At 41.5% G+C, this 27,937-nt stretch overlaps 2 protein-coding genes across 8 annotated transcripts in view; one reads left to right on the top strand and one right to left on the bottom strand.

Moving 5' to 3' along the window:
* Positions 1 to 794: 794 nt before the first annotated feature.
* ldb1b (LIM-domain binding 1b) overlaps positions 795 to 27,937 on the bottom strand; it is a 33,954-nt gene continuing 6,811 nt past the window's right edge. For 2 of the 7 annotated variants that reach the window (XM_079673394.1, XM_079673398.1), the window contains 9 exons: positions 16,362 to 16,464; positions 12,743 to 12,818; positions 12,553 to 12,655; positions 12,246 to 12,418; positions 10,963 to 11,085; positions 10,758 to 10,841; positions 6,001 to 6,124; positions 5,770 to 5,915; positions 795 to 2,909 (listed from right to left, as the gene is read on the bottom strand). In XM_079673394.1, coding sequence (XP_079529520.1) covers positions 2,679 to 2,909; positions 5,770 to 5,915; positions 6,001 to 6,124; positions 10,758 to 10,841; positions 10,963 to 11,085; positions 12,246 to 12,418; positions 12,553 to 12,655; positions 12,743 to 12,818; positions 16,362 to 16,464 — 1,163 coding nt within the window. In that variant the 3' untranslated portion in view covers positions 795 to 2,678. Of the gene's footprint in view, positions 2,910 to 5,769; positions 5,916 to 6,000; positions 6,125 to 10,757; positions 10,842 to 10,962; positions 11,086 to 12,245; positions 12,419 to 12,552; positions 12,656 to 12,742; positions 12,819 to 13,069; positions 13,115 to 16,361; positions 16,465 to 18,980; positions 19,369 to 22,734; positions 22,755 to 27,937 lie in introns of those variants that run through there. The other 5 variants (XM_079673392.1, XM_079673395.1, XM_079673396.1 and 2 more) reach the window with 5 other exon arrangements.
* Positions 19,417 to 27,937, top strand: part of LOC307034514 (uncharacterized protein) — a 40,249-nt gene continuing 31,728 nt past the window's right edge. Inside the window, exon 1 of the mRNA XM_079673340.1 lies at positions 19,417 to 19,444. The gene's annotated coding sequence lies outside the window, so the exon portion shown is untranslated. The remainder of the gene's footprint in view (positions 19,445 to 27,937) is intronic.

Here is a 27,937-nt window from a genome sequence, read left to right as displayed (position 1 = left end):
CTCCAGTTTCCAACAGACAGACTGCAGAGGGACGGGGCTACACAGAGGAGGGGTTTGTTTCAGCCAGAAAAGTCATGTGCTGCAGTCAGTTAGAAAAACAACACCTAAAGCTCCATTTCTAACCCTTCTTCATTCTGATCACGTCAATGTCCGTTAGCTCATTACAGAGTTGTTTTCTGCAGCTCTGAAAAGTATAACGTATAATGTTTTTAAAGGGGTAGGTTGTTCTGCAGTCTCGGGGTGTAGAGTGAAACACATCGGCAAAAACCTATCATGATAAACCTCAGAATGTGATTATGGGGTTTGTAGGCTCCTGTGGTGTTGTGAGCTAATAGGCCGATTGCTTCAACTTCTTTCACCACTTTTGTGACCACTTCCTCACACTTAAATATCTCCTAAATAGAAAACCTGTTACTTGTAATAGTTAAGTCAATGTTGTGTCAGACCTTCATATTCAAGTTTAGAGGGCAGTTCCATAATTGTTTTTAAGGTTTTTATAACATTATGCAAGAGCCCTGTGGTGTTCCTTATGTATTCAAAACAAGGATGCATGTTTATGCGTAATAATACATGTTCCCTAGCCTTTCCTTAAGTTTACCAGAGCTAACATAATATCATAGCCTTTGTTTATGACTAACTACTACATCCTGCTTTTTGCCAATGGGTGTTTCTATTCGAAACACTCAGAAGAATGCAGATGGAGTCGACCTTTTGGCGTTCAAAATGGACCGAACCCAGAAACACTGACAAGCACCAACCCTTCGTAGTTGTGTTATATTCATTACAAGACCCTCTTTTAAAGTGAAAATGTATCTTTTTATTGGTACCATACATTAATTATCAAGGGCAGAAACTAACCAAATCAAAAAATATATATCAAACAATGATTTTTTTTCTACAGGGATTGAAAAAAAGGTACAAGTCACCATTCAAACTCAGTCATAACTGTGGCTGGAATCAACTGTAAGGAAATGGAAATGTACAAAACAAACAGAGCTTCAGCTGTTTTTAATCAGACTTTACAAACTCCGCATTGCTACCCAATATGACGACTGAACTTAATGTTAAGCTGGCTTTAGAAGATGTCTGGGTGGTTGATGGTATCATTCGGGTGGTTGTGAAAGACACTGCACAAATGAAGGCAATTTAGACAGAAACTTCATTTAAAAAAATCAGTTTTAGCCAGTGAGGAAAGATGAAATTCACCGGTTAACAAACATTGTGTGAGCACATTCACTTGACATCAAGTTGAAAGTTGCAGTACACAAAATTGTGATGGATGCCAAGTGGAAAATCACTTCCTGTATAGATGAAATACATGTGTCAATTTCAAAAATGTCCCAAAAATAAATTAAGAAAGAAAAACTGAAAACTGTAAAATCATCACGCTATGGTGCCGTTGTACCCCCCGGAGGTTTTGTAATTTAATTTACACAAGTTCTTAAAAAAGAGGGAGGGGGAAAGAGCATGTGGGAAGGGGACGGGTTCATGAGTGTTTTTTCTCCTTTTTCCTATTTGTTTCTTTACATTAGATCGGGATGGCTTTAGGTAAATCTAAGTAAGAATACATTTTATTACAGTCAGACAGAACTTTGCTACTACCTTAAATATACAAGCACAAATACACAAATTTAAATCTCCAAAAAAAAGGAACGAAAAGACAAAATAAAAACATCCACACTAAATTATTTCTCTTTTATAAACATAAAAGATAAAAACAATATATTTTAGAGGGGGGAGGGATAAAAGTCCTGTGTTGCTCCTTGGTCTGTAGCTTTTCAGTATTGGTAGAAAATAAAAAAGTAACAATTGAAATGAAGGCGTTTAATACAAATTAAAAAACATTCTAGGGAAATATATACTGTATAAAAACTCTTAAAATGTGTAACTGTGTGTATGTGTGTGTTGTTAATGCTCTTCGTTTGAAAGACTGCATCCATGGTAGTCTAATCAGAGATGGCTCTGGCACTAGGGGACTCCTTCAATTATGTTCATGTGTGCGTGTGCGTGTGTGTGTGTGTGTGTGTGTGTGTATGACATTTCCCTAGTGCCACATTTCAGCTGTCCTACAAGTGTGTGGATTTCAATGGTTTTATAGACGGACTCTGAATTCTGGGCTGTCTGTTTCAGCAAAGCCACAAGTAAGCCCCTTACTCGCTCCTCACACACTTCACACTCTCACACACACATACTCTATTAACAAACGTTACCAGTGGCTTGTGCGTTGACGGGGCAGACCAGAATTGAGAGGCATGTTTTGGGTGACGGGTGGACAAGTGGTCCCTAAGCAACTCGCCACCATGTTGTGGCCTCGCTGACACCATCCCCACCACCCCGGGCCCTACATGTTTATTCAGTACGGATGGTTTAGTGTGCACAGTTCTCCCCTGGATTAAATCCCTTACGCCTCCTCGGTCACATCCACCCGATATCTGACGGGACATTTGCGACGAGGAAAAGGGAGAAAGAGGGGAGACACAGTGGTTAAATATGGGGGAGTCACAGCATTGGCTCAGTGACGTTGCCTGAGACATGCCAAGCCCCCTCTGGCCCGTGTGTGTGATGACTGAGCTCTACAGTGATGTCTGGGTTGCTGCTGTTGCACTCGTGGCTGTCGGGGTAGGGATGGGGGGTCTGAGGAGTGGCAGAGAGGGGGTTTGTGTTGAGGTGGCGGGGCTCTACTGCGATGCCTGTGAGGTGGGGTTGTCGCTCTTGCTCTCCTGGCTGGAGGGGGCCTTGTTGTTCCAGGGCGAATTGGAGCCCAGCGCCGGGGAGTTGTTGAAGCTGTCCTCGTCGTCGATGCCGTTGGCCGCGTCGAACTGCGTGTTCTCCAGCCGCGTGATCAGGCGCTCGTCCTCGTCGCCAAACTCCCCTCCCATCAGCGTGGGCTCTCCCACCACCATCACATCCTGAAGGGACGCAAAACAGGAAGCAGAGCCATCAATGTATTGCTTGACAGAAGATGAATGGCTGTCATGCCAAATAAAATACAAGAGGTAAATCTATTCATCTTCCTAACGCCTTATGTCAGAAATAACCTATTTCTCTTTTTTCTTTCTTTTTCATTTTCATCTTTAATTCGAACAGATTTAAAAAAACAAAAACAAAATAATAAATGTGAAAAACAGAATACCGTATTGTTAGAATACAGTATTTATCAATATTCATAATAATATTTATATATTCAACAAAAAAATATTCATAATAATAATAATAATAATAATAATAAGTGTCCGAAAGGGAGCAGGAGGAAGCAAATGCTTATTAATTCCCACCCCTTACTAATCAATGATAATCCTTTAAATCATTTCTGCAAGTTATTCCTACTCACATCTTTACATTTATACATACATTTACAATAATTTCTCATCTTCAATCACCTCTCTTCATTCTCATAGTTTTTCAAAAAAGTGTTTCTGTACATCCTTTTAAACTGAATTATGCTTGTGCTTTGTTTTAACTCCTGCTCCAAAACATTCCATAAAATCACCCCACAGATTGTTACGCTCATACTTCTCAGAGTTGTTCTGACCTTGAGTTTTTTATAATGTAGATTTCCTCTCAAATTAGACCCACCCTCTCTGTCTACGAACAATGTTTTTAATTTCCTGGGTAGTAGATTAAGTCTTGCTCTGTACATGATTTGTGCCATTTTAAATGTAACCAGATCAGTGAACTTCAATATGTGTGACTTAAAAAATAATACATTAGTGTGTTCAAGATATCCAACATTATTGATAACTCTTATAGCCCTTTTTTGTAATATGCATAACGGCTGTAGGTTGGTTTTGTACGTGTTTCCCCAAATCTCCACACAGTAAATCAGATAAAGCAATATCAGTGTGTTATATAGAGTATACAATGAGTTGTAGTCCAGAATGTATCTGGCTTTTCCCAATATTTTGCTTTTACATGAGTGATATGAGGTTTCCAGCTGATTTTGTAGTCTAAAACCACACCAAGGAACTTAATTTCAAATACTCTTTCTATGTTTATGTTATCTAGTATTAATTGTACCTGTGGATTTGTTTTATGATTTCCAAATAACATAATCTTGGTTTTGCTTATATTTAATGATAATTTGTTTGTGTCAAACCAATGTTTTACTTTAATCATTTCTGCTGTTATCACTTCCATTAACTCTTTCAAATTGTCACCGGAACAAAAAATATTAGTGTCATCTGCAAATAAAATAAATTTCAATATATTTGATACTCTAAAAATTTCGTTGATGTATATTATGAACAGCTTTGGACCCAACGAGGACCCCTGAGGTACTCCACAAGTTATGTTCATATATATTTTACTTATTTAAAAACTTTACAATTTTATGCGGACGATACCGTGATGTATTGTGCAGGTCCCTCCATTCAGGAGGCGGTTGTTAAATTACAGGCTGTTTTTAACATTATTCAGACTCAGCTCTCTGAACTAAAGCTTCTTTTAAATGTGGATAAAACCAAAATGCTCTTTTCAAAAGCTAAAAAGACACCAGAGCCTGTTTTAGATATTGTATCAACGCAAGGAACAAAACTTGAAGTTGTTGCCTGTTACAAATACCTTGGTATCTGGCTTGATGACTGTCTCTCTTTTAAATTTCATGTCAATAACCTGCTTAAAAAACTGAGGGTTAGGCTAGGTTTCTTTTTCAGGAATAAGTCCTGTTTCTCACTTGAGGCCAGGAAAAGGCTAGTCACTGTGACCTTTTTACCTGTGCTGGACTATGGTGATCTGATGTATATGAATGCACCTGCCAACTACCTGAGCAAACTAGATGCTGCGTATCATAGTGCTCTGAGATTTGTCACAAACTGTAAAGCACTTACTCATCACTGTACATTGTATACCAAGGCAGGTTTACCATCACTCACTGTACGGAGGCTCAGTCACTGGTACACTTTTATCTATAAAGCTATGTTGGGCAAACTCCCGTATTATATCTGTTCATTGATAAAGCAGAAAGTTGCAAGCAGCTATTGTCTGCGATCACAGGATATAGTCTTGTTAGATGTGCCAAGAGTAAGGACTGTCTTAGGTAAGACAGCTTTTATGTGCGCAGCTCCACTTGCTTGGAACAGTCTACAGGCAAAATTGAAATTGAGCATTTTTATTTCTCTGAATGTATTTAAGGCATGTCTAAATGAAATGCTTTCTGACACTCTGGGTATTTGTAAATGTTGAATATGTAAATATGATATCCTCTGTTGTTTGTATGTTGTTTTTATGTTTCATGTGGAACTAAATTATGCAGGTCTCCCTTATAAATGAGATCGATGATCTCAAGGGACCAATCTGTCTAAATAAAGGTTTGAAATTAAATGAAATGAATATTCAGATTTATGTTTAAATGACTTTGTACACTTTTGTGTCAAATGTTCATTAACCTGTTAAGAATGTGCCTTTGTAGTTCTTGAGGAAATTGTGTTATTTACTATTAACCCTTCATTACAGGGTTATTTATCCCTAAATCGTCTGTCAGACCTTAAATACTTTCAGGCCATGTCCATTTAAAAAATCTAGCTATTCAAATTGGCTGCACATGTGATTACATTTTCATATTTACTGTGCATTTAATATGCCATAGTATTTAATGTTTACATATTTTTAGAGACATTTGTTTTCACTTAAAATAGTCCTGGGGGTCATGTGTCCTTATTTGGTCGGTTTAATGGCCTGTGAACTCCAGTTGATGTCTGAATGCAGCAGTGATGGTTGTGTTGGAGGTGTAATAGCAGAGTGCCGACACTAGATGGCAGTGCTTGTACTCACTGGAACTTGGCTGGACAGAGGGAAGCCACTGCCAGGGCTTTTCTTTTTGTTGTTGTTGTTATTATTAGTTCCTCCTCCGCTGATGGTGCTTCCACCTGACATCTTACGCTTCCGCCGTTTGTTCGGCGCCTGTCTTGATGGCTCAGCTGCAGAGAAGCGAGAGAGTTACAGATACATATCCTGGGGGTTTATGTGGATGTGTTTTCCTTTTATTCTACACTGTTCACTTACCTGGCGGTGCCACCATCCTCTGCCATTTCTGGAAGAGGCAGGTCTTGAGGCAGTCTCTAGGGCTGAGGCTGTACGTCTTGTGTCTGGACATCAGTTCCTGCATGGGCTCCAGAATCACACACAGCTGGAGGAAGGAACAGAAAGAGAGGCGAATGAGTAAACATCACACATTGTTCCGCCCCATCATTCTTCGCTGGTGTTACTGACTTCAAATTCTCAGATGACTCAGGACTCAAGCTAATCCCATTTCAACCATGGCAATTTTTAAACTTGCCAACATGAGGTTGTGACTTTTTTAGCATCTGTAAACCAGACTGAAACTGCAGTTCAAGTCTAACCAGTGCAGCCTCCACCACAGCTCCACCATTACCACATCTCTTTGTTAAAGGTCCCATGTCATGCTTTTCCGGTTATTACACGTCCCCTTGTGTGTTATGAAAGTGCTAGTGGAGCCTCGCAGCGGCGAAACTGTGGCGCACTTACACTGTAGGTGCGCCGCGTTTGGGGGTGTGGGTGCTAGTGGAGCTTCGCAGATGGGGGTGCTGCAGCCCCCTCAGCACCCCCTCCTTCCCGCATCCATTCGCGATGTCTCGCTGTCTCGCAGGCCCCACGGAGCAACCAGGGAATGAACCCAGCTCACACTGTCTGCTCATCGCAGCAGCGAGTCGTGCAACGTCCCGCTAACACGGCACCCAGACCCCAGGGAGCATTCTCATCTGTTTGTCATTTTCTGGTGTCATTTTCTGGTTGCTAACAAACACCATTCTAACACATAAACACTGATTTTCCGCTGTAACGTGGTGGACTCATTAGAACAGAGTGGGCGAGCTGACCAATCAGAGCACACTGGGCTCATAGGGAGGGGGGGAAGGAGCTCCAACAAGCCGTGTAGGACAGAGAGTGAATACACATACTATACAGAGATGCTGTATGAGAAACCAATGTGAGTTTGGAACATTGAACAATTTAAATCTATTCTAGTAGACCTTAACAATGGAATTATGATTAGTAGAAATGGCCATGACATGGGACCTTTAAATACTGGTCTGGCTTTACGAGCTACATAGAAAACATGTGTTATGGATGTTCACATCAAAAACATTTTTTTATGTGTGACTGAATCTAGCTTTTTCCTTTCTGATATTCTTGCTTACTGTGGCTTTGTCTGGAGGTAGGGCTGGGCAGGACTTTGGTCTTAAAAATGTCAAGTTCTCATAATTCTTTTTACTCTAGGGTAGGGGTGGGGAACCTTTTTCCTCTCAAGGGCCATTTCAATTTTTTCAACATCCTCCGAGGGCCATACAAATGATTGACCTCTGCTTAAAAATACTAAAAACACAGCCCATTAATTTGTCCTTTCTTTCATGCTGTGCAAAGAAAAAGCAACCTCTTAATCCAGATATCTTGCACGTGCACGGTTATGGCATGACCACCAAAACATAAAAATGTTTAAATGTTGAAGTTAAAAGCATCAATCTGGTGCACTTTGAAAGCAAAATGAGGAGATCTATGGATACATCTCTCAACACCCATATGAAACAGAACTGTAAGCAGATTTTCTTTTTCTTTATGGATATTTTACAAATCACTCCCATTATAAACTGTATTCTTGTTTATTAATAACAACTTTTCTTTACTGTCATATTAGTATTTTATACCTGTTTACTTTATTCTCTTATTTGTTTTATAACTATAATGACCATATAAAGATGTGCCTTCACCTCACTGGTTGTAGAAAAAGCTTATTATATTCGTTAGCATAGCTAGCTAACAAGATGTTAATAACAACAAAGTTATTGACTGTATGATCAGTATGTCAGATGAACAGACGCCACTGGGCTTTCAACTAAAGACACAGCCACGCAAAAACTGCGGCATGTGTACGGCTCCTTATGGGTACTGCAATTTGTGAAGTGCCGGAGCCGCTTTCTGGTGCTCTCCGTCAGAACTACATCCCTGTCAGACGAGACATATACCACGTGATGACACGTTAGGCTCGTGTTGTGTTCAAGGACCCTGCCAGGAAAAACAGGCACTCAATTGTTTAATTCTTTTGCGGTCTAGATTTCTTTAATTTTTTTTGTGTGTTTATAAATGACCTCGAGGGCCGTACCAAATGGTCTCGCGGTCCGTATACGGCCCGGAGGTTCCCCACCCCTGATCTAGGCTTTCTTTTTTTACAGCCTCTCCACTTGTACTTTCTCCTGTAACCATTATATGTTTCAAAGAGCCAAATCAATCAAGTTAAAAAAAAAAAAAAACAGCACCATTATTAATTAAATGTGGAAATTATTCCTCTAGAAACTCAAGTACGTAACTGAATCATGAAATATATTCCTTATTTACTAAATTGGTTTAGTTTTGGCAGATATTGTCACATGCAATTTCAACAATACAAATGTGGACCTTTATAAACAATAATAAAAGATCTTGTCATTTTTCAGAAACTATTATTATCCGATTAAAGGTGGGGTAGGTAAGTTTGAGAAAACGAGATACACTTTTTGTTATATTCCATGGAATGCTCTTAACATCCCGATAGCAATGAATATCTTAAAGGGGACCTATCATGCAAAATGCACTTTTGTACGTCTTTTACACATGAATATGTGTCCCCGGTGTTCCAGGGAACTCACCAAGTGTCAGAAAACACAACCCTCTCTATTTTCCTCCATACCCAAATCTCTTAAAAAAGGGGCTGCAACGGATCTGATACAGACTGATCCAGATTTGAACACTTCTGTGACGTCACAGAAGTGGCGTGACATTGCCGTTCGAAAGCGCTGGAGACGCTGTAGTACATATGCCAGGCCTGTAGATGGTGCTATTCTCACAGAATCAGCCCATGAAAAGACAGTTAAATTGAGCGAAATGAGGAATGGCTAAAATGCATGATCTGTTTGGTATTTTGAAAAATAAAAAGTATAAATATGCCTTATATAGGTATGGTCCTACACTATATTATTCAAATATAGCATGATAGGTCAGTGCATGACGTTAAGGATTTTGGGAGATGGCCCTGTGGGCATCTTTTTATGTTTTGGTGGTCATGGCCCTGAGCCCCATAGAGATTGCCCTGAAAAATGCGCGGGGACGAAATGACGCATGAAGGGTTTGGGGGTCCTCCCCCTAGAACATTTAGATTTTTGCAGGTCTTAGATACTGTCTGGTGCATTAGACTGAATTATAAGATGAACCACCACAATATTATATTGTGCAATTTCAATTTTATTCTTCATTTCACTTGTTTGTTTGTTCTTGTTTGTGTTTGCTCGCTTGCATGCCCTGCATAGCTATAAGAAATACTTAAGTTGTTGGTCAAGACACTTTCCATCTGATGAAGGCAAATGCCTTCCCAGATGTAAAAAAGTAGAAAACATAACATTCAGTCATAACTGCCAAAACAAACATTATTTACACTATTATGGCCCCTGTTAAAAATGTTTGTAATGTTATCTACTGTAAATTGGTCGAACGAATGCCTCCTCATCCGGAAGCTGACCGAGCAGACCCGAGCAGCAGTCGAGAGGAGCCGAGCGCATCCGCGAAGCACACAAAATGGTGACGTCAGAGTTCCCGTTAGCCGGCAAATCTAAATCTCTTCGGTCAAAAATAATTTCCCTTTAGCGCAATACCGCTTCAGTTGCGTCACTTATGTGAGAGATAAGAAGAGTATGTGACAGACAAGAATAGTCAATTCTAATGTCTAACACTTAATGTGGAGAAAGAGAATGTCCTGTATGGGTTGATTGTGCGTTGATCCGTTGGTAATGCCTCGGGGTTCTGGTGGGCATTTAAACAAATGCATAATGCTGCGCTATACTTTGCGGCCTCACCCGGTTTCATAGCGACACTTATTGTTGAGGTGTCTTTTAATAAGCAGGTAGTCATATCATTAGCTAAAACTAGCTGGATCTGATCGATATGGACATAAACGCGAGTGAAGTCTAATCTGACGGGAGAGAGAGATCAGCTGCTGCTGACGACACGGAGCTCTGCATGATCACATGCAGTGGTGAGCGGACAAAACACACACCAGGTTAGAATATCACACGTAGCTATTTTAATTACCTCTCAAACTACCTAAACTAGTTATAGATATGTTTAGTTTTACTGTTGGGTCAGTCATTACTGGATCCGCGAGCTGCATGATACTGGCATAATAGATTGCCCGATCGGGCAACCAGCAGGTGAGGCTTCATTGCCCGAGCTAAATACTAGATGGCCCCGGGCCATCGGGCAGTCGTTAATGTCGAGCCCTGTAGGTCCACTTTAAGTGCTTTGACAAAAAATCCATTAAAAAAATGTCATCTGTGGAAGCCGTAGCACTGTAAAAAGCACGACCAATCATTTTAGCCGGCCCGGCTAAAATAACTGGATGGCCTACATGCCTGTCAGCCTTCCATCTGTGCACAAACTTATCTCGTGCCCTCATTGGTCATGTGCGCGTTCGTGTGTGTGGGAGGAGGGGCTCTGTAAGGAAGTGGCAGATTTCTTCCGGCTGTGTATTTTCAAATTCTAGCGCACTCGAGCTGGTTTCTCAAAAATTACCTACCCCACCTTTAATCAATACAATTGTTAGAATACTCAAATTATCCTAAGCTGAAACCATGATCTATGGCAAAATTGATGAAGCTCACTGACTCAAGGTACCTATAACTGGAAGCCACCTAGGTGTATTTTCTTAAATAGCTCTTCCCAAAAACACCAAGACCAGTTTCATTCTATAGGTAAAATGTTGTAAGTGCTCCACTTACTCGGAGGTAGTTGAGAGTGGAGTTCGACAGGCCACATCTTGTTATGTTTTTGGACAGCTGGTCCAGCATCTGTGGGTCCTGGGCCTGAGACACACATAGTGGTCAGATTAAAAGGCTGAAACTCACTCACACATTATTAAATACACACACAGAGACACATCAGTGAACTATATGTAGCTGATCCCACTCCTACACTCATACTCACATGCATGGCCAGTATACTGCGGGGGATGAGTTCACGGTGTTGTCTGATGCTGAAGTGCCACGTCTTTATCCTCATCATGTCGTCAAACATGAACTCCAGGTACAAGCGTCCTTCTACACACACCTGAAACAGATCAGAGGACTCACGTCAGGATACAGCAGTTGAACTCTTTGTAATCTTTGCAGAAACAAGTAAATGTTGCACTGCTGCCAACAGGTAAATCAAACAATGCATTGATTGATTTAGAACATGAGTTTCACATCAATATATGTTCTCCATTTTTTTGAGTACTTGGACAGAATGCAATTATTAAACACTGAAAAAGCAATGCAATTTTCCTCTCCAGAACACAAGTAATTGCTCTAAGCTTTTGTTCTGTGAATTAAGGTACCAACCAATCACATTGTAAGGGAACGGTCCACGCCATTTCTTTCACACCACTGTTTACTGGAGTAAACTCAAGATTTCCCCCTGTGTTTTGCAAGTCTGGTGCTCCATGAGTTCAAATTGAACCCCTCTGGGCCTATGAATCTTCTTCTTTTTTTTTTTTAAACGTTAGCTTTTAATTTGGTGCGCAGGTTGTGTCTTACATTAGAGATTCAGAAAAACACAGGCAGAGAAAGAGATAAAGAAAAGAGCGTCTTGTGTGTGACAGCAAGTTAGTAATCTGGATTGTATTTAACTTCCAATCTGCCACCAACACCCACAGATGATCTTGGTTCAACCCACGGTACTTTGGGAAGTGATTGTGATCTTGCAGAGGGTCTGTCGAAGAGCAAGCAAACAAGCGTGTGTGTGAAGCAAGTATCAAGTCAGCAGTTATGTATCTGTGCAGTGTGTGTCCAGTTTAATTGTGGCTGAATAATTGCTACAACTTTTCCACTTGATAAAGGTCAAGGCGCTCCGGTTAGCACTGAAGCTAGCAGTGACAGTAAAAACACATTCCTTTATTTGCCACGCCCATGGTATGTATACCCATAATGACCCTTCAGGGAGACATGGTCCCATATGGTAAGAAGTGGAAGCTAAGAACCATTTAGAGTCAACTTGAATGGCTTTTAAATCCATTCCGGCACACACCTCATCCAAAATGTATTTATTGTTTGGGAGAAATGTTATGCATTGTTTTTGTTTAGGAGTCACAAGCCAAAAGTGTGTATTTTTCTTATCAAATTGAAAGTGATTTTTATTCTAATCTATAATAAAAAATGACATGAAACAGCCACACATATTTCCAACAAATTTAGAGACACAATAACAGCAATGATTGCAAAGACACACACCTGTGTAAACATGGGCTTTCCATTCTGGGTGACCATGGTGCACTGATCACAGTCAAGGGAGACAAAGTTATTGTGGAAGGACTCCTTGGGATGTTTCAGCACATAGTAGAGCTCAGTGGCACCGCCCTCGAATATACTCCGGAAGTACCTCGGGATCAACGTCCGGCCAATTGCTGAGGAGAGAAAACAAAAAGGGGCATGAGCCTAAGTATAATATGAAGTCTATGAGAATGCAGGACTTTTGATTTTAAGAGCAGTATATGTGTGAAACGTAGAGGCAATATGTTCTAGTGACTTTGTTTCTTACTGTAACGTTTGGGTCCATCCTCCAGACAGAACGTAATCGTCAACATGGCGTCGTCTTCAAAGAACTCTGTAGTAAATGCATCCCACCACAGGTTATCGCACTCCTAGAGGGTTAAACAGGGGAGAAAAGAATTAGTGACAAACATAATTCTTGGATTTTGTGTTGGATGTGCATATGTGTGCCTACGAACCTCTGTCCAATTCTGTAGCCGTTTGTTGAGTTCAAATATTCTGTAGTCTGTCTGGTTGCCATATGGTGTGTGCCGCCTATCATAGAAAGGCAGAAGGAGGGGAAAACAAAAACAGGAAAGGGGGGTTGAGAACAGTTAGCTTCTGGTATGTGCTTCCATGCTGTTAGGGCAGTTTTACTACCTAGTTTAGCCTCGTCACAGACTAAATACAAAATCTGTTTTAAAAGTTAGATAAGAGTACAAGTTCCCACGGCCTAATCTTTACTTGTGTTGTTGTTGCCGTTTTCACCTAAGCTGAAGATAATGGAAAACAATTCAGTCTTTTACCCTATTCCGGGCTCAAGGTATGTGGGAGGATACATCGGGGTAGGACTGGAGAAAATAAAGAGAAAGAGAGAGGTTATTAGATTCAGCTATAGCGCTAATATGCCCTCCTCCATTGGCTTGTCTGTCTTTATGAGACTGGGATGTAAGCCAAACATGGCACAAATTGGATGATACAAGGAGACAGTAAATAACAACACTTCTCAAACACACACACACACAAACCAAATGTCGCTGATTTGCTTGGTGCAAGGCAAGGTTTGACAGCACACAATCCTGCAGAGGTATAGACCTTAGACCAGCGGTTTTCAAAGTGTGAGGCGCGCCTCCCCTGGGGGGCCCCAGAGAGCTTCAGGGGAGGCGCAGCGTGAGACACAAAAGAACGAGAAAAAGACGAGTAAAGTGACACTTGCCCACTTGTGGCTGTCTGTGGAGACCGAGTTCCCCCACCTCGCCAAAAAGGCTGTAAAAGTGCTCATTCCCTTCACCTCCACCTACCTGTGTGAGTGCAGGTTTTCCGCATTGACTTTGATCAAAAGCAAGTGCCGGTAAAGGCTGCAGCCAGAGTATGATCTGCGTTTATTCCTGTGTGCACCAAAGACGCAGACTCATTGTTCCCACTAAAGTAGGGGTGAGTGTAATAAGGAGGCAAAGTTGACGTTCAGTGTGTTACCGGGAGCATATAAGGATGTATCCACGATGTTGAAAATGTTAAAAAAAAAATGTCTTGACAACACGGCGTGCGGAAATATACGGGTCGTGCTGCAGCTAGATGTGCCTGTCCTCTGTAAGAAGATGTCGGCGACTGACATGCAAGGAAGAACGGCTGTCCACAGGCTGTTCCAACTTTAACAACTGTATTAACTTCCAGGGTAGTGAATTGAACATGCAATTGTAATTGGGTGTGTGGTATATTTTCATGAACGGACACGCATGTTCTACAACACACAAACTGAACAACACTCAATTTCCCGATCGCTACCAGTGTCCTTGCGATCTTGTTATAATAACAAGTGCACGTTACTGATGCAATATGGTTGAGACCATTCAGGCTTATTCTAGAGGGGTGCAAGGAATAGTCCAAGTATTGGGGGAGTTTTATACAATATGTTTAAAACATAAAAATAAAAAGGTTTAAAAAAGTTATTGTTTAATGCTTTAAGGAGGTGACGCTACTCAGCCAATCAAATCGGTGCAGTCAGCACGATAGATTCAAACACAGAGACGAGACAAGAGGAGAGAAACAGTCGGAGTAATTTCAAATGGCGGAAGGTCGACAGCGAAAACAGAGCATTTAAATTACATTTTCTCTTACTGGACCTCTTTGAAATGCAATTGAATACCCCTGCATTATAGCAACAATAATAATAATAACAGCAATAATAATTGGGAGGGGGGGCGCGGCTGTTCTTATGTTCTCTGAGGGGAGGCTCACCTTCCCACACTTTGAAAACCCCTGCCTTAAGACTAACTGATGAGTCAAGGTAATTCAGTTTTGGCATTACACGTTGTTTCTATTCTAACAGCTTTTACCCCTTAGTCACTGTCATTCAACAGGCATTTTCTTTAGAAGGGTGGGTGGCTAAAATAACACTACACTAAAACATACAGGCATCTTTCACCAATCAACAGGAAATTGACAGGTGCACTATTTGGCTCAAAATCACCAATAAACCAAGAGGTGTCCCCAGAATCCATTTCAACAAGCTGTTCAAAAGAATGGACTCTATGCTGTAACCTGTACACTAAAACCAAACTGAGCACCCAAGCCTGGGAAATGTAGTAAATCGTTAGTGTTATTCTGATTAGAGATGTCCTGATCCGATCACGTGATCGGGGATCGGAGCCGATCACGTGATTTTCAAAAGATCAGAATCGGGAGAAAAAAATCGGGGGTCGGGATTTAAAAATAAATAAATTGTATTCAATGTTACAAAACAAAAATGACCATGTTCAAGTCTTAAAGTCATCCTGAGGCCTTAGTTTTGGTTTCAAATGACATAACATCATGTATGTGTTGCTTCTTTGGGGCTTGTTTTCATAGACCTGGTTGCTTATTTCTCTCAAATCTGGCAACAGAGTGGCAGGGTGCAGTGTCTAATTGTAGCAGTAAGCTAACGAGTACTGATAAGCTTTATTTTGTTTTGATCCAATGCTGCACAACTGAACTGAGCCAATGCTGCTGTGAAAAAAAGAAGCTATATCCATGTTGGATAGAATATCCAATTTAAATTTAAAAAATAACGTTAAGGGACAACTTGAATGCTTTTTTTCTTTTCTTTTCTCTTAATGCATTTTATAATGATCGGATCGGGAAAAATCGGCCTTTACAAACGCAACACTACCAGGGATGTAGCTGTTTTTTAAACTTCATTTTTACCAATCTATTGTCTGAAACCAGTTTCCTGGTACAGCCTAATGTCCATCTTCATTTCTTAGAGTGTTTGTTCATGAAGTTTATAATAGGGTTATACTGTTGTTGAACCATGATATTCAAGAATAAAATGTGGATAACATGGTAATAATGCACATGTAAAATAGGGCTGGGCGATATGAAGAAAATGTAATATTTTTGATAAAATACCTTAATGTTAATATTGGCAAATTGTCAAAACCAAATGATCGGAATCGGATCGGGAGCAAAAAAAGGTGATCGGGACATCCCTAGTTTAATATATCAAAAGTCAAAGGCGATAACGAAACTTGTATCCCAATAATGATATATAGTTGATATATTGCCTATCCTTAATATGACAATATTGTGCAACAATCCAGCCGGCTATAAATATATGCTTTTGTAAAGTTATGGTTCCAAAAAGTCTCTCCTTGACCTCCCGACACTGTTATGTTGAGTGGAATACATTTTTTCCAAAAAATAGATAACGGCATCTTTCCCATTTTTCTAAAGTTGTCACGATTTTTGGGGTATTGTGACTTCCTTTGCCAATGATTATCATGCAGTAAAATCTGATATTTTGATGCAAAATAGAACCAGTCACTTCAGTTTAAATTCACAAAACGATTGTTCCTTCCTGTGGCCAGGATCAAAACTACTTTCTACAGTTTGCTGATTGGCATGACTACCAGCTGCCACGCTGAATCTATTACCAGTGGACATTTTCCAGACTAACATATTGTTGAGGAAATTAAACTCATGATACTGAGGCTGGTTTTGCTTGGCTGTGTAAACATGGCGTGCAAATAATAAAAGCACCTGTCGAAGATGTTTAAAGGCTGCAGCTTGAACTCCTAACCCAGAGCAGATACACAAAAAACACAAGGACATTCAACTCACCCCACGTCTCTGTCCAGCATGGTGCCGGGGTGGAAGGGGGGGAAAGTGCTACCGTTGGGGGGCTCCTTGGGGGAGTACAGCTTGAAGGACTTGGAGGAACAGCCTGTATAAGAGATACGGAAAAACAAGAGAGAACATAAGAGTTTCATTTTGATAATATAGGCTAAGTTGTTTGAAATGTTCAAATGAAATCCCTGAAAATCATGACGGTGTGGTCTGGTAAATCTGATTATAAATAATGGGTCTATTAATCCACAAACATAAGGATTATCAGTGCAAATCTTTCACGATTTTGTTTTTGTTAACCCAGCTGTAAATAAAAAGGCCTAAATTATAAGCCGAAGCCGAAAAAACTCAAATGAGAGAACGCACAAAGATGGTAACAGAACAAGTCACTTCACCCTCGGGAATTACAGTGCTGCTTCTAATCACAGTTATTCACTTTTGGATTGAAACTTACAGTACAAAGACTAACTACCATGTGAGCGAGAAGGGACATGCAGCCTGAGCGGGCCAGTGTGGCCCAGTTTCAGTTGGCTGCACTCATTCACAGGTCATGCCAAATACACCAATCTTGTTTTATGAAGGCACAAAACAACAACAAGATGAGGAGGAGCCTCTTGTAAACAAAGCGCTTCCACTGAACTCCCACAGAAAGTGCTGCCCAACAACTCCATAAATAACCATAAAATACCAAGCAGACCAATACTGACTGTTCACACCAATAAAATAAACCTGATTAATCTTTCTCTCACACATACTGCTGCAACCGTTGTTCTACTCTAATTGCCCAGCTCTCCAATAAAGGCCATCCAGGCGTGCCAGCCTTCAGGTCACGACCCCTGCCGTCACCATGGTGAAGCCCCGCCTCATTAATGTCTCTCTGTCTTGTCTCTGCATATTAAACGTCTCTCTGACTATGTGTGTATGTATGAAAGAGATTTCAATCTAGAGACCTAGACAGGGAGAGATAAGCTTTTATTGCATTTATAGGAAGGGAAACTGCGATAACAGCAGAAGTCATGTGAGATATTATAATATATGTTTAATTATAAATGTTATATAAAACAATGAAAATAAAAAGGCCTCTCTTCGTTGAAGGGTTAAAATAAACAGACTTTTTCTAGACTCTTTTTTCAACACAACATTCCTTATAAAAGTACTCTTATTGTATTTTGGTCAAAGAATGTGTAGTTATACATAATGCAGATATCAACAGACTGTATGGCCTGACAGCCCAGTCATAAACTGACCTTAGGGGCCACACGAATACATATCATTGCAGTGTGACTTAATTGTGTTCACAACCATATAAACCAAACTTCCCTTTAACCAAAAAAGCGTATTTTTAAGAAGACTAACAACATCAGGCTTCCTACTGTACTTTAACCTACTCTTATTGATAAGGGATACATAAAGAAATAACTTCAGATCTTCAAAAAAAGATTTGCACCATATAAATGGCAACCAAAAAACATCCATTAGAAACCCAGCCTTTACTTTATGTAAAAGCGAGTTGTTTACTGTGTGAGTCAGGCCTGCTATATGCACCACCAGAGGAAAACAAATGGGTTTGATAAATAAATAAATAATCGATGGTTATGTGTCCATTAGTTGTTGAGAGCTCCATTAGCTCCTCTCCTCTCCTGTTAGCGGTTAATGACAGGCAGTCACAATCACATCAGCTGGACTCCACTTCCTCCACTGGGAATCATGTTCCTCTACAAGTAGACACACTACACCATATACATATTATACAGCACATTATTTTCCTGGCTTGATGTAATGGGCAGCCCCCCCTCAAAACAAATCTCGACTCAAATGTTGAGTAACATCGACGCCAAAAACACAGCTAGCATTCCATTTCATTTGAACACCAAACACAGAAAAGCAAGTCAGCTTTACAAAGTCTCCTCTAAATAAGAGTAATCTATAGTGGTTTTGCTACTCCAGACTGCCACCATAATTGCAAAAAGGGATAAGTAGCCCATCTAAACGGGATATTGACGATAGCTACATGGTAAACCATTAACCTACGTTAGCAAACTTTCTACAAAAAAAGACATGAAGATGAAGTTGAGTTTCGTAAGCAGCAACTAGAAATGTATTTTCCAATGTCTGTGGAGTTTATCATTTTACCAGTCGAAGGACATTTGACGTGCAGTTGTCTGCTTACAAAGGCAATTAGAGGCAGCCAGCGAATAATGCTAACACTTGTGTTAGCTAGGCTAAAATGTTAAAAACAGGTGATATCAGGACGCCCGTGAACTTTGCTACAAAATGCCCACCACTTCTCTTTTTAACAAGCCCGACAGCTATATAAACATAAACCAAACACAACAAACAAACTCTAGATCTTCAACCTCCAAATGTTGACTGTATACAACCCTGCACCATGGGCCTGCACGGCAAGCTAACGTTAGCACAGCTAGAACACAGTTAACAGTTAGCTGGTGTTAGCCGAGTTGCTAACGCCTTAGCGTTAAATCCCCTTTCAACGAGAAAGCACCGAAATAAAATGAGAAAGTCACAACCACGGCGGCTCGTAAACCAGATGTAGGCACTACAGCAGTGAGACATTGCAGTCAAAGTGTGTGTTCGGAAAAAGCGACCCTTTACCTGCAAAGAAGTCCAATCAGAAAATTGATGTTTACAGATCCGTGATGATAGACCGTGTGTACGCTCCGTGCGTAAAAACGGATAGGCCCGCTGGACGGCGGTTGGCTGGACGCAACGTACCAACACAATACGTCCCCCTGAAAAGGATCGATGAAAAAATCTCCTCTAACCGCGAGACTGAAACGGAATAAGGCCTAAATTGCGGGAGTCGGTCGGTTATGTTTTGTCCCGCATGAGGCCTTGTCAGTGGGCTGAAGCCTGCTGTGGGTTTACATACGGACCCAGATGAGCCCTTTGTTCACGGGAGGACATGAACAATAGCTGTAGGCCCTCCTCCTCCTCTCCCTCCGCAATGCATTTGCTCCTCTATCCTCTGCCCAGCACCGCAAGCCGCCCTCTCCCCCCTTATCTCCTCCCCCCCCCCACTAATGCACAACTGCACAACTGCACATGAAGGTTGTCTGGTAAGCATTTTTTTCTTCCTTCTTAACAACCACATCTTCCTTGTAACTGACACAGATGAGAATTGGCCTAATGCAGCCTAGTGGAAGTGTGTTTGGAAATAAACATCATGCTGACTGCTAAGTGGTTTTCATGTTTGCCTAATTAGTGCACATCAACAACTAATCTGAGACAGTGACAGCCAAGACCCTGGTCATATGCATAATACACCATGGGTGCAGCCATGCAGAGTGATGCATCCACTGTTGAAGCAGCAGGCTGATCAGTTAAAAATCTGATCAAGATCTTACAAATTAGCTTACAAGTTCGGATAACAGACTAGGGTTGTTTACAATTAATTTAGTCTTTGAGTTTGCACACTGCACTGTCTCCCAAGGCAGACCCGTAAATCCATTACCATAGGGAATTTCTCTCTCTGCTTTCAAACACACACACACAGGAAGCACTAAACCAAAGGGAGAATCCTATAGCCCTCTAAATCTGCTTAAATCGCCTCAAATTATAATCAGATATTCAGATAACAGCCAGCCACGGCTCGCCCATATGGCTGAGGTTGGGATATAAAAAGAACAAGCAGTATTGGGTCAGTAGTTTCTTCATATATTTATAGAAGAATATGTCATGATATCTGCTTATTTCATAAACACAGTTTAACCCCTAAAATATGACAGGGACTACTATGATTTCTGACATGTGATCCCATATCAACGTTGACAAATAATTTCCTTTCAAACATGGAAGTGCTTTCTTCCACTGTCTGAATTATTGCAGCCCCCAGCATGAACCTGGTTCTGATTTATACACTACCCATGTACTAGGAGAGTGAAAACACAATGTTTCATTAATGATTTATTCACAAATTAAGCTGCTCTTGGGAGCCGCTCTGTGGAAACAGCTTTTACAGAGGCTGCTGTGCAACTGAACACCGGTGCTAATAGGGTACATTTGTATTACATCATAATTTAACATTATTTAGTTAGTATATTAGGGCTGCAAAATCAAAACTTAATTTCCTTATTGAATCGTAAACGTATTTCCTAGATTAATAAATTGGTCTATAAAATGTTTGAACAAAAAATGTCCATCTTAGTTTTTCAAAGTCCAAGGTAATACCTTTAAGGTTGTGCTTTGGAATCCTAAAACCCAACGTTCACATTAATATGATGTAAAACAAAAAAAAGCAGGAAAAAACTGCATGTTCTGCAAGTTTCTGCATGATAATCCTTGCAGCTCTTATACAAATGTTTATGGTCCTGTAACAACATTTGAAAAACATATCGACCCCATTGTACCATACACTGGGGTCGGATACACTTTCGCATGGTCTTACACATTTTGGATATTTATGGCATGATATATTATAATTTCCCCTCATACTTTAATTTATTTTCCAATTGCTTAAAATGTTTATATCTTTTTTTATAAAAAAAAAAGCCAAACTGATAAAATATGCAAAGGTATTACAGAAATTAAGGTTGAATACACAAATTGAATTAATCATAAAAAATCAATGGGATGACATTGATTTGATTCATCATCCATGTAATAATAAAGTCCATCAGTCAAACCTCCATTCGACCCCAATTATCTCTGTCCCGTGACACGCTCTACTGTTTTAATTGTGGCTGCTCCATCGTCTGCGACATTTTGATGTGACGGTGCAGCAGGCATACATAATTATGATTTTTCATTGGATATTTTCTGGCCGTGTCTCATAAACTGTTATTTTCTGCTTTTTTGACTACCAAGCAAGAGTTTTGCTTTACTCTGACATATGTTGCAGATCGTTTCTCTGGATATGCGTCTTGGAGCCCTATATTCTCACATTTGCAACAGAAAGACAACAACTAGGATGCAGACGTCCTGGCAGACTCGTGTTGGAAGAAATGTGGAGTGTGGTGAAGTGCAGATTCTCCCAGAAACAGACAAGTAGAGAGGATAAGCTGCTCTAAGGCCTGTCTCTCACCCTTGGAGCAACAAAGATGCTCGGGCTGAGTTTATGTACATTGGTTTGACCGTGCTAAGCGTGTGACACGAGCTCTTCACAGCTCACGAGGCTGCTGTCAGTCTTTTGGCTGCATCTTTGTGTGAGTCTAGTATCAGGGGGAGGTGTAGTCAGCAGTAGCTTAGAGTGTGTATTGTGGGTGACTTATGTGGATTTGCCTATCTTACATTTGCTGGCCCCTGTAGCCATGGCAACACAAGCAGTCAATGCTGTCACAACCGGAGCGAAGCTAAGAACCATCCATGGAAATGGACACACAGGGGTTAATCCTCTGTGTGTGTGTGTGTGTGTGTGTGTGTGTGTGTGTGTGTCTGTGTGTGTGTGTGTGTGTGTGTGTGTGTGTGTGTGTGTGTGTGTGTGTGTGTGTGTCTGTGTGTGTGTGTGTGTGTGTGTGTGTGTTTGTTTGTGTGTGTGTGCGTGTGCGTGTGTGTGTGTCTCCGGCGCGTCTCCGGCACTCGCTCATTCAAATGGTACATGACGGGGTTAATCCTCTGTGTGTGTGTGTGTGTGTGTGTGTGTGTGTGTGTGTGTGTGTGTGTGTGTGTGTGTGTGTGTGTGTGTGTGTGTGTGTGTGTGTGTGTGTGTGTGTGTGTGTGTGTGTGTGTGTGTGTGTGTGTGTGTGTGTGTGTGTGTGTGTGTGTGTGTGTGTGTGTGTGTGTGTGTGTGTGTGTGTGTGTGTGTGTGTGGTGGGCTGACAGAGAAGAGGTGGGGGTAGGAGGTGTGTCAGGATAAGGCTTGAAGGGCTTACACACACCGTCTCTTTCGCTCTCAGGCATAGGGCAGGCCTTATCTACAACCAGCACCCCAACCAACACACACACACACACACACACACACACACACACACACACACACACACACACACACACACACACACACACACACACACACACACACACACACACACACACACACACACAGCTGCCTAAGCTTCACTTCACCAGTTAGCCCTATTTCAAACTTGCATTCACACCTGAAGCCATGAATCCATTTACAATAACTGATTAAAGCTGGAGTGCGAGGTTGAATAAACTCCCAGAAGTGCCTGATGTGATGTTTTCACTAAGCTCACACATAAACCGACAAGTGCAACTACTTTGTCAACGTAAAAGAAACAGACTTTCATTATTTTGTAATGTCTCAGACCAGAAACCAAGAGAAACATCAAGAAAAAAAACTATAAGGCCTTTTCTTTTTCAGCTTTGTTGCGGTATTTGACCTCAGGAATTACTTCTTGAATCAGCTCTGAGAAAGACCACAAGGAAAAGGTCAGGAAGAGCGACTTACCTCCCTCAGTTTCAAGCTGTTCTGACATCGCCATTTTGTCACCCACAAATGCACTTTCACAACTATAAACTGATCTAACTCAAACACTTTTGGTCTCTGTTTTCATGCCTCTCCCTTCTTTCTGATATCTCCCATGTCCAGACTGTCAGGCTCAGGGGCACGAGAAGGGGGGGGGGGGGTTGGATGCCTACAGTGTGTTTGAGTGTAAATGTGTGTGTGCTCTCACGCACGGGTCGCCTGTGTATGTGCAAATGTGTGCAGCCTGCCACTTCCACTCACTAGTCAACAGGAAACTGAGCGGCGCACACATCTGCCAGAGTTCTGATAACAACCGTCCCCGTGGCCCTGCCTTCAGCGTTAATCGCTGATCTGGAGACAGTCTGTTGGAGTGAGAGCAGAAACAGCCCTCAGTGAACTGATCGCAGCTTAGGGTGACATCAGTTCATTTGAGCTTTCTCCCAAACAGAAATAAAACACTCCTGTTTTCACAGATCTAACTCTTTGCTTTTCCCTGAGTGCCACACCAACGGTACTGTTTCATGGCATGTTACCCTTTAAAGTCGGACATACTGTAAACACATCAATAGTGAAGACAGTCCCGTTCCTTTATATGGAAGCTCAATGTCTCTGGGGCTCTTTTCTGTGGACACTATCTGCCAGATTTGATACACTTGGCCGCTCAGGCCTCTTTGCTCTCTTCCTGGATCAGATGGAGGGACAGAGATCTGTGTGTCTGATTCAGCTCCAGGACAAGCTGACACTATTTCTGAGGAATAAGTCAGTTTAGATCAAACAGTCTGCCAGTCAGAATCTCCAACACTTAACTGCAGTGGAACTTGTACGTTACTCTCATTTTGCACTATATTTTATACCTCGACCTGTACTTTTAAACTAAACTACATTTTTCTGTGATCTTCTATTGATTCAGATTTCACAAACATAACATCTAATGACTTAAATCAGACGGAATATTGTGCACTGTTACAAATTAAATTAAAGACGAAAGAAATTACCTTCACCTTAGCTGAATACAACATAAAGTGATATTTATGCTGCATTCAAGTGGTGTTGGAATATTGCAATAAAGTCGTCGCAACCTTGAAAAAATGTGTTGATTAGGAAAGGTTGGGGAAAATGTTGGTTCGTTATGGCAGATGAAAGTAAATGTTGGGTTAAAGATAAGAAACCGTTAATTAAATCATGTTTTGCACATTGATGTTTTGCTCATGTAACTTGTAAAGCCAAAGTAATCAAGACTGACTTGCTGAACCGCTTAGAGATGTCCTGCCCCTTTGCCTATCACGTACAATGTGTAGGAGCGCTAGCCAATAGAAGCTCGAGTGTGACATGGTGATGTCACTACGTTATAATAGTAAACAAAGGAATACAATAGAGGCGTTTCAGACAAGGGGGGAGTGTGGCAAAGAAACTCCCGCTGGAGTAAACTTTTGGATTTTAGCCTTTGCAGACCGTTTACATGCACACAAACCTATACAGTATAACACTACATGAAAGGGGAAAGCTCAGATAGATAACTTCTTCAAACTAAGCAGTTAAAGCAAAAGAGTCCAACCCAGATCCAAGATTCATTTAACTTGAACCGTCTTTTTATAAATGTAACTAACATAACTTTTACTTGTCATCCAGTTCTAGTTTATAACTAAACAATATTAATAATCTTATTTAATATGATTCAAACACATTTAGTAAAAATTGTATAAATGTTCTTCATAAATTGAAAATGAATTCCAAAAGTATTTCGGCATTGCCGAGCTTATTTATAAAATAAAAAATTCAACCACTGCTTATTTATCAGACACGATATAGCTTTTGATGCGGCAGCAACAACAGACAAAAGAACAATAATCAAAGTTGTTATGCTAATGAGCTTCATGATTGAAACTGTATGCAAATTATGCCTTTGCTACTCTGCACAAAGCGATCGCTCTCCCTTTGATTTACAGTCAGGACTTCATTGGATCATTACATGGGGGGGAGAAATGAGATGTGACCATAGACTGTATGTGACCTACAATCAGCGGCTCCTTTGAAGGCAGCGCCCTCTGCTGGCCCTGACGAGCCAGTGTGTTTGTTTTCATGCTGCCCTACAGTGTTTTCTCACTCAGGATTCTCTCTGGCAGGCGAACACAGACTCACTGCAACAAGGGAACTTCAGCAGCCTCACATGTCAGTGCAGGCCGACTGGTGAGGGGATTAAATCAGCAAAAAGTGCCCTGGTGGGAGAACTAATATATATTATTGTTATATTAGTATCCAAAAGAATGACATGCAAATAATATAGTAACTTAAAGCTCTGCATTATTAGTCACCATCCTCAGATTTTACCCCTCGCACTGGCATTTCACAGGTGGCTTTGCCTTTAAGAGAGTGTGTGTGTGTGTGTGTGTGTGTGTGTGTGTGTGTGTGTGTGTGTGTGTGTGTGTGTGTGTGTGTGTGTGTGTGTGTGTGTGTGTGTGTGTGTGTGTGTGTGTGTGTGTGTGTGTGTGTGTGTGTGTGTGTGTGTGTGTGTGTGTGTGTGTGTGTGTGCCAGCTGACAGCTGTGTGAGGGGGGATGACAGTGCCCTGATGCTGCGTTCTCTGTTCTCTGGGAGCCATTTTGTCTGTCTCTGATCTCAGAGTCAGGTCTGTACCCCCCCCACCCCACCCCCCCCACCACACACACCACCCTTCAGCCAATCACGTCACCACTCAGCCTTGCAGAAAACATAGAAACACAGTCTGATCCCTCTCTCTCTCACTCCGTCTCACCCATCTCTCCCTCCCAACCCTCTCCTCCTGCGCTCCTACGGTGCTCATCTCCCTCTTTCCTATTTTTATGTGCATCTTCTTTTCCCCCTCCCACCTCCCCCGTGACCTCTCTTCTCTCCTTGCTTCCCTTTCTTGTCGCCCTCCCTCCTCCTCTACCTCTCTCTTAATCCACATCCCTCCTCAGTATCTGCTCACTCCTTCTCTCTCTCTCACTCACTCCTTCTCTCTCTCTCTCCCCCCCTCCTCAGGCTCTCTCTTGTTGTGCAACCCGTTTCTAAACAGCTCAGCCTTTGTGCGTTTTGTCTGTTACCATTTCAGCCGCGCTGCAGTCTTTACTCATTTTCCTCCAATCAGGGACACCATGTGACTCTCTGCATGAGAGGGCACAGTCCCTTCCCCCTTCTCTCCTCCCTCTCTCCTCCTCTCCCCTTCCCTCATCTAGCCAGCCAGTCAGCCAGGCAACATACGCTAGCAATCAAGGGAGTCAAAGAGAACAAGGGAGTGAGGGGAGGGGGGGAGCAAGGATGAAGGTATATACACACTGCATAGGGAAACAGTGTGAAAGGGGAAGATGTGAGGGGGGGGGGGGGGGGGGGGGGGGGGTTGTAATGGAAGGTCTGTGTAGGTCAGCGCAGAGTCTGATTGAACGTTAAACATCTGTATCTGCCGAGAGCACACTCTATTGTCTGATTTCCCCTGAATGTATCGCTGCACATCCCCACTACGATGTTTATGTCATCCACATGTTGGGGCACATGCTGCGCACGCACGCACGTGCACACACACACACACACACACACACACACACACACACACGCACACACACTCTGAGCCCACACAAGAAGGGGGAGGGTCCCTGTGTGTTGAACACGGCTCTGGAATGTAAACAAGAGAGACTGGGAGAAAGAGAACGGGGACGACTGCAGAGAGACTTTGTAGTTTTACATTATATTCCATAATCTATAATCATACAGCATCTATTGACCCGTTTCTAAGTTGTTTTAGTGTATAAAAGCAAGTGGAGGCATAAGTGTGCTATAACCAGCATCACTGTATGGGGTCAAGCTCCGGGTTCATATTAAGTTGAGTCAATGGAAGTGATTGTTCCACATTTGGAGGCAGTGTTTACATTGGTTTTCATTTGCGTCACGTTGTAGAGGTGAAGTTTGACTCACCACACACATTGTTTCAGACCTCCGGGATTGCATGATAGAAAATAAAATGAATGACTTGTTGATCTTTTACAAAGTTATAACTTTACTTATGTTGCTTTCATCAAGAAAATGTATTTTGCTAAAGAGAAGCAGCTCTTTTCCCGTAAGAGGAAAATAAATCTTAACAAAAAACAGGGACAATCCCTAAAGCGGAGAAACTGAGGCAAGAAAAAAAAGGGGGAACACCACAGAGAACAATATGAGAGCAAAAATGGAGTGCATAAGTGTGCGGTCGTAACGTCGCTTTGGAAATTTCCATGACCACGTTGATTAAGTATGCAATCTGACCGCAAGATAGCTAAGGCCCGGTTCTAAACAAACGCTCCTGCCTCTGCTGAGGCTTGTTTAACGGCTGAGGTGGCAGCGTTTGCCTTCATAGCATGGGGCGCTGCGCACACAGATTGAAAACGCGTGCACACACACGGAAACTCTTGTGTGCATGCGGTCACATTAAACGCTGGTACACCATGTTTCCTCATGTGTTCAAGGCAAATTGTCGTCTGGTTTGTCTAGAGTTTGTCCTTGCTGATGGCTTAGATGTCTGGTTTGATCACTGAGACAATATCTCTCTCTTTTTGTCCACTTTTCTACATATTTTTTACTTGAATTGTGTGTCTTTCGACCTAGGGATATGGCGAAATTACAATAATCATGGGTAAAATAATTGCCGTTCACGATATGATTACGAACTTGTGAAATGACACTAAGACATGGAAACAGATCTTCTATTTTGTGAAAACCAATCATTCTTAAATACATTTTTCATAAATCCTACAACATAAATAAATACATTAGATTTTTTTTGCATAAAAAAATGTAATCAGGGCACCATTTTTCACTTCTCTATCATGATAAAAAGACAGCTTTTAAATCATTCATGTAATGTATTTTTAAAAATACATCAAATGCTCCATTATAAACGTTTTGTGAGTGTCTTTTATCCGGATAATATCTAATGCATACGACTGTAGAGGCAGGGATGAGTTGTCTCTTAATTTGCCTCCCTAAACTTTCCGCCTTTGAAATAATCTGTCAGCGAAAAAGATTTTCCAAACCGCAGAACAAGGGCCCAGTTAGTGTTTCCATCTTTCTAATGATTAAAGTCATGGCTGGCAACAGAGTAATCTGATGCTGGATGCGTGGTCGGCTAGATTTCTGAATCCACATCCCTGCTGTTTGAGGGCTGACCACAGCGGCCACTGAGGCCTGGGAGGCAGGAG

Source organism: Notothenia rossii (genome assembly GCF_949606895.1).
Source record: "Notothenia rossii genome assembly, chromosome: 1".
Lineage (NCBI taxonomy): Eukaryota > Metazoa > Chordata > Actinopteri > Perciformes > Nototheniidae > Notothenia > Notothenia rossii.
The sequence above is the reverse complement of the archived record's forward strand: the minus strand, read 5'-3'. Positions and strand labels throughout refer to the sequence as shown.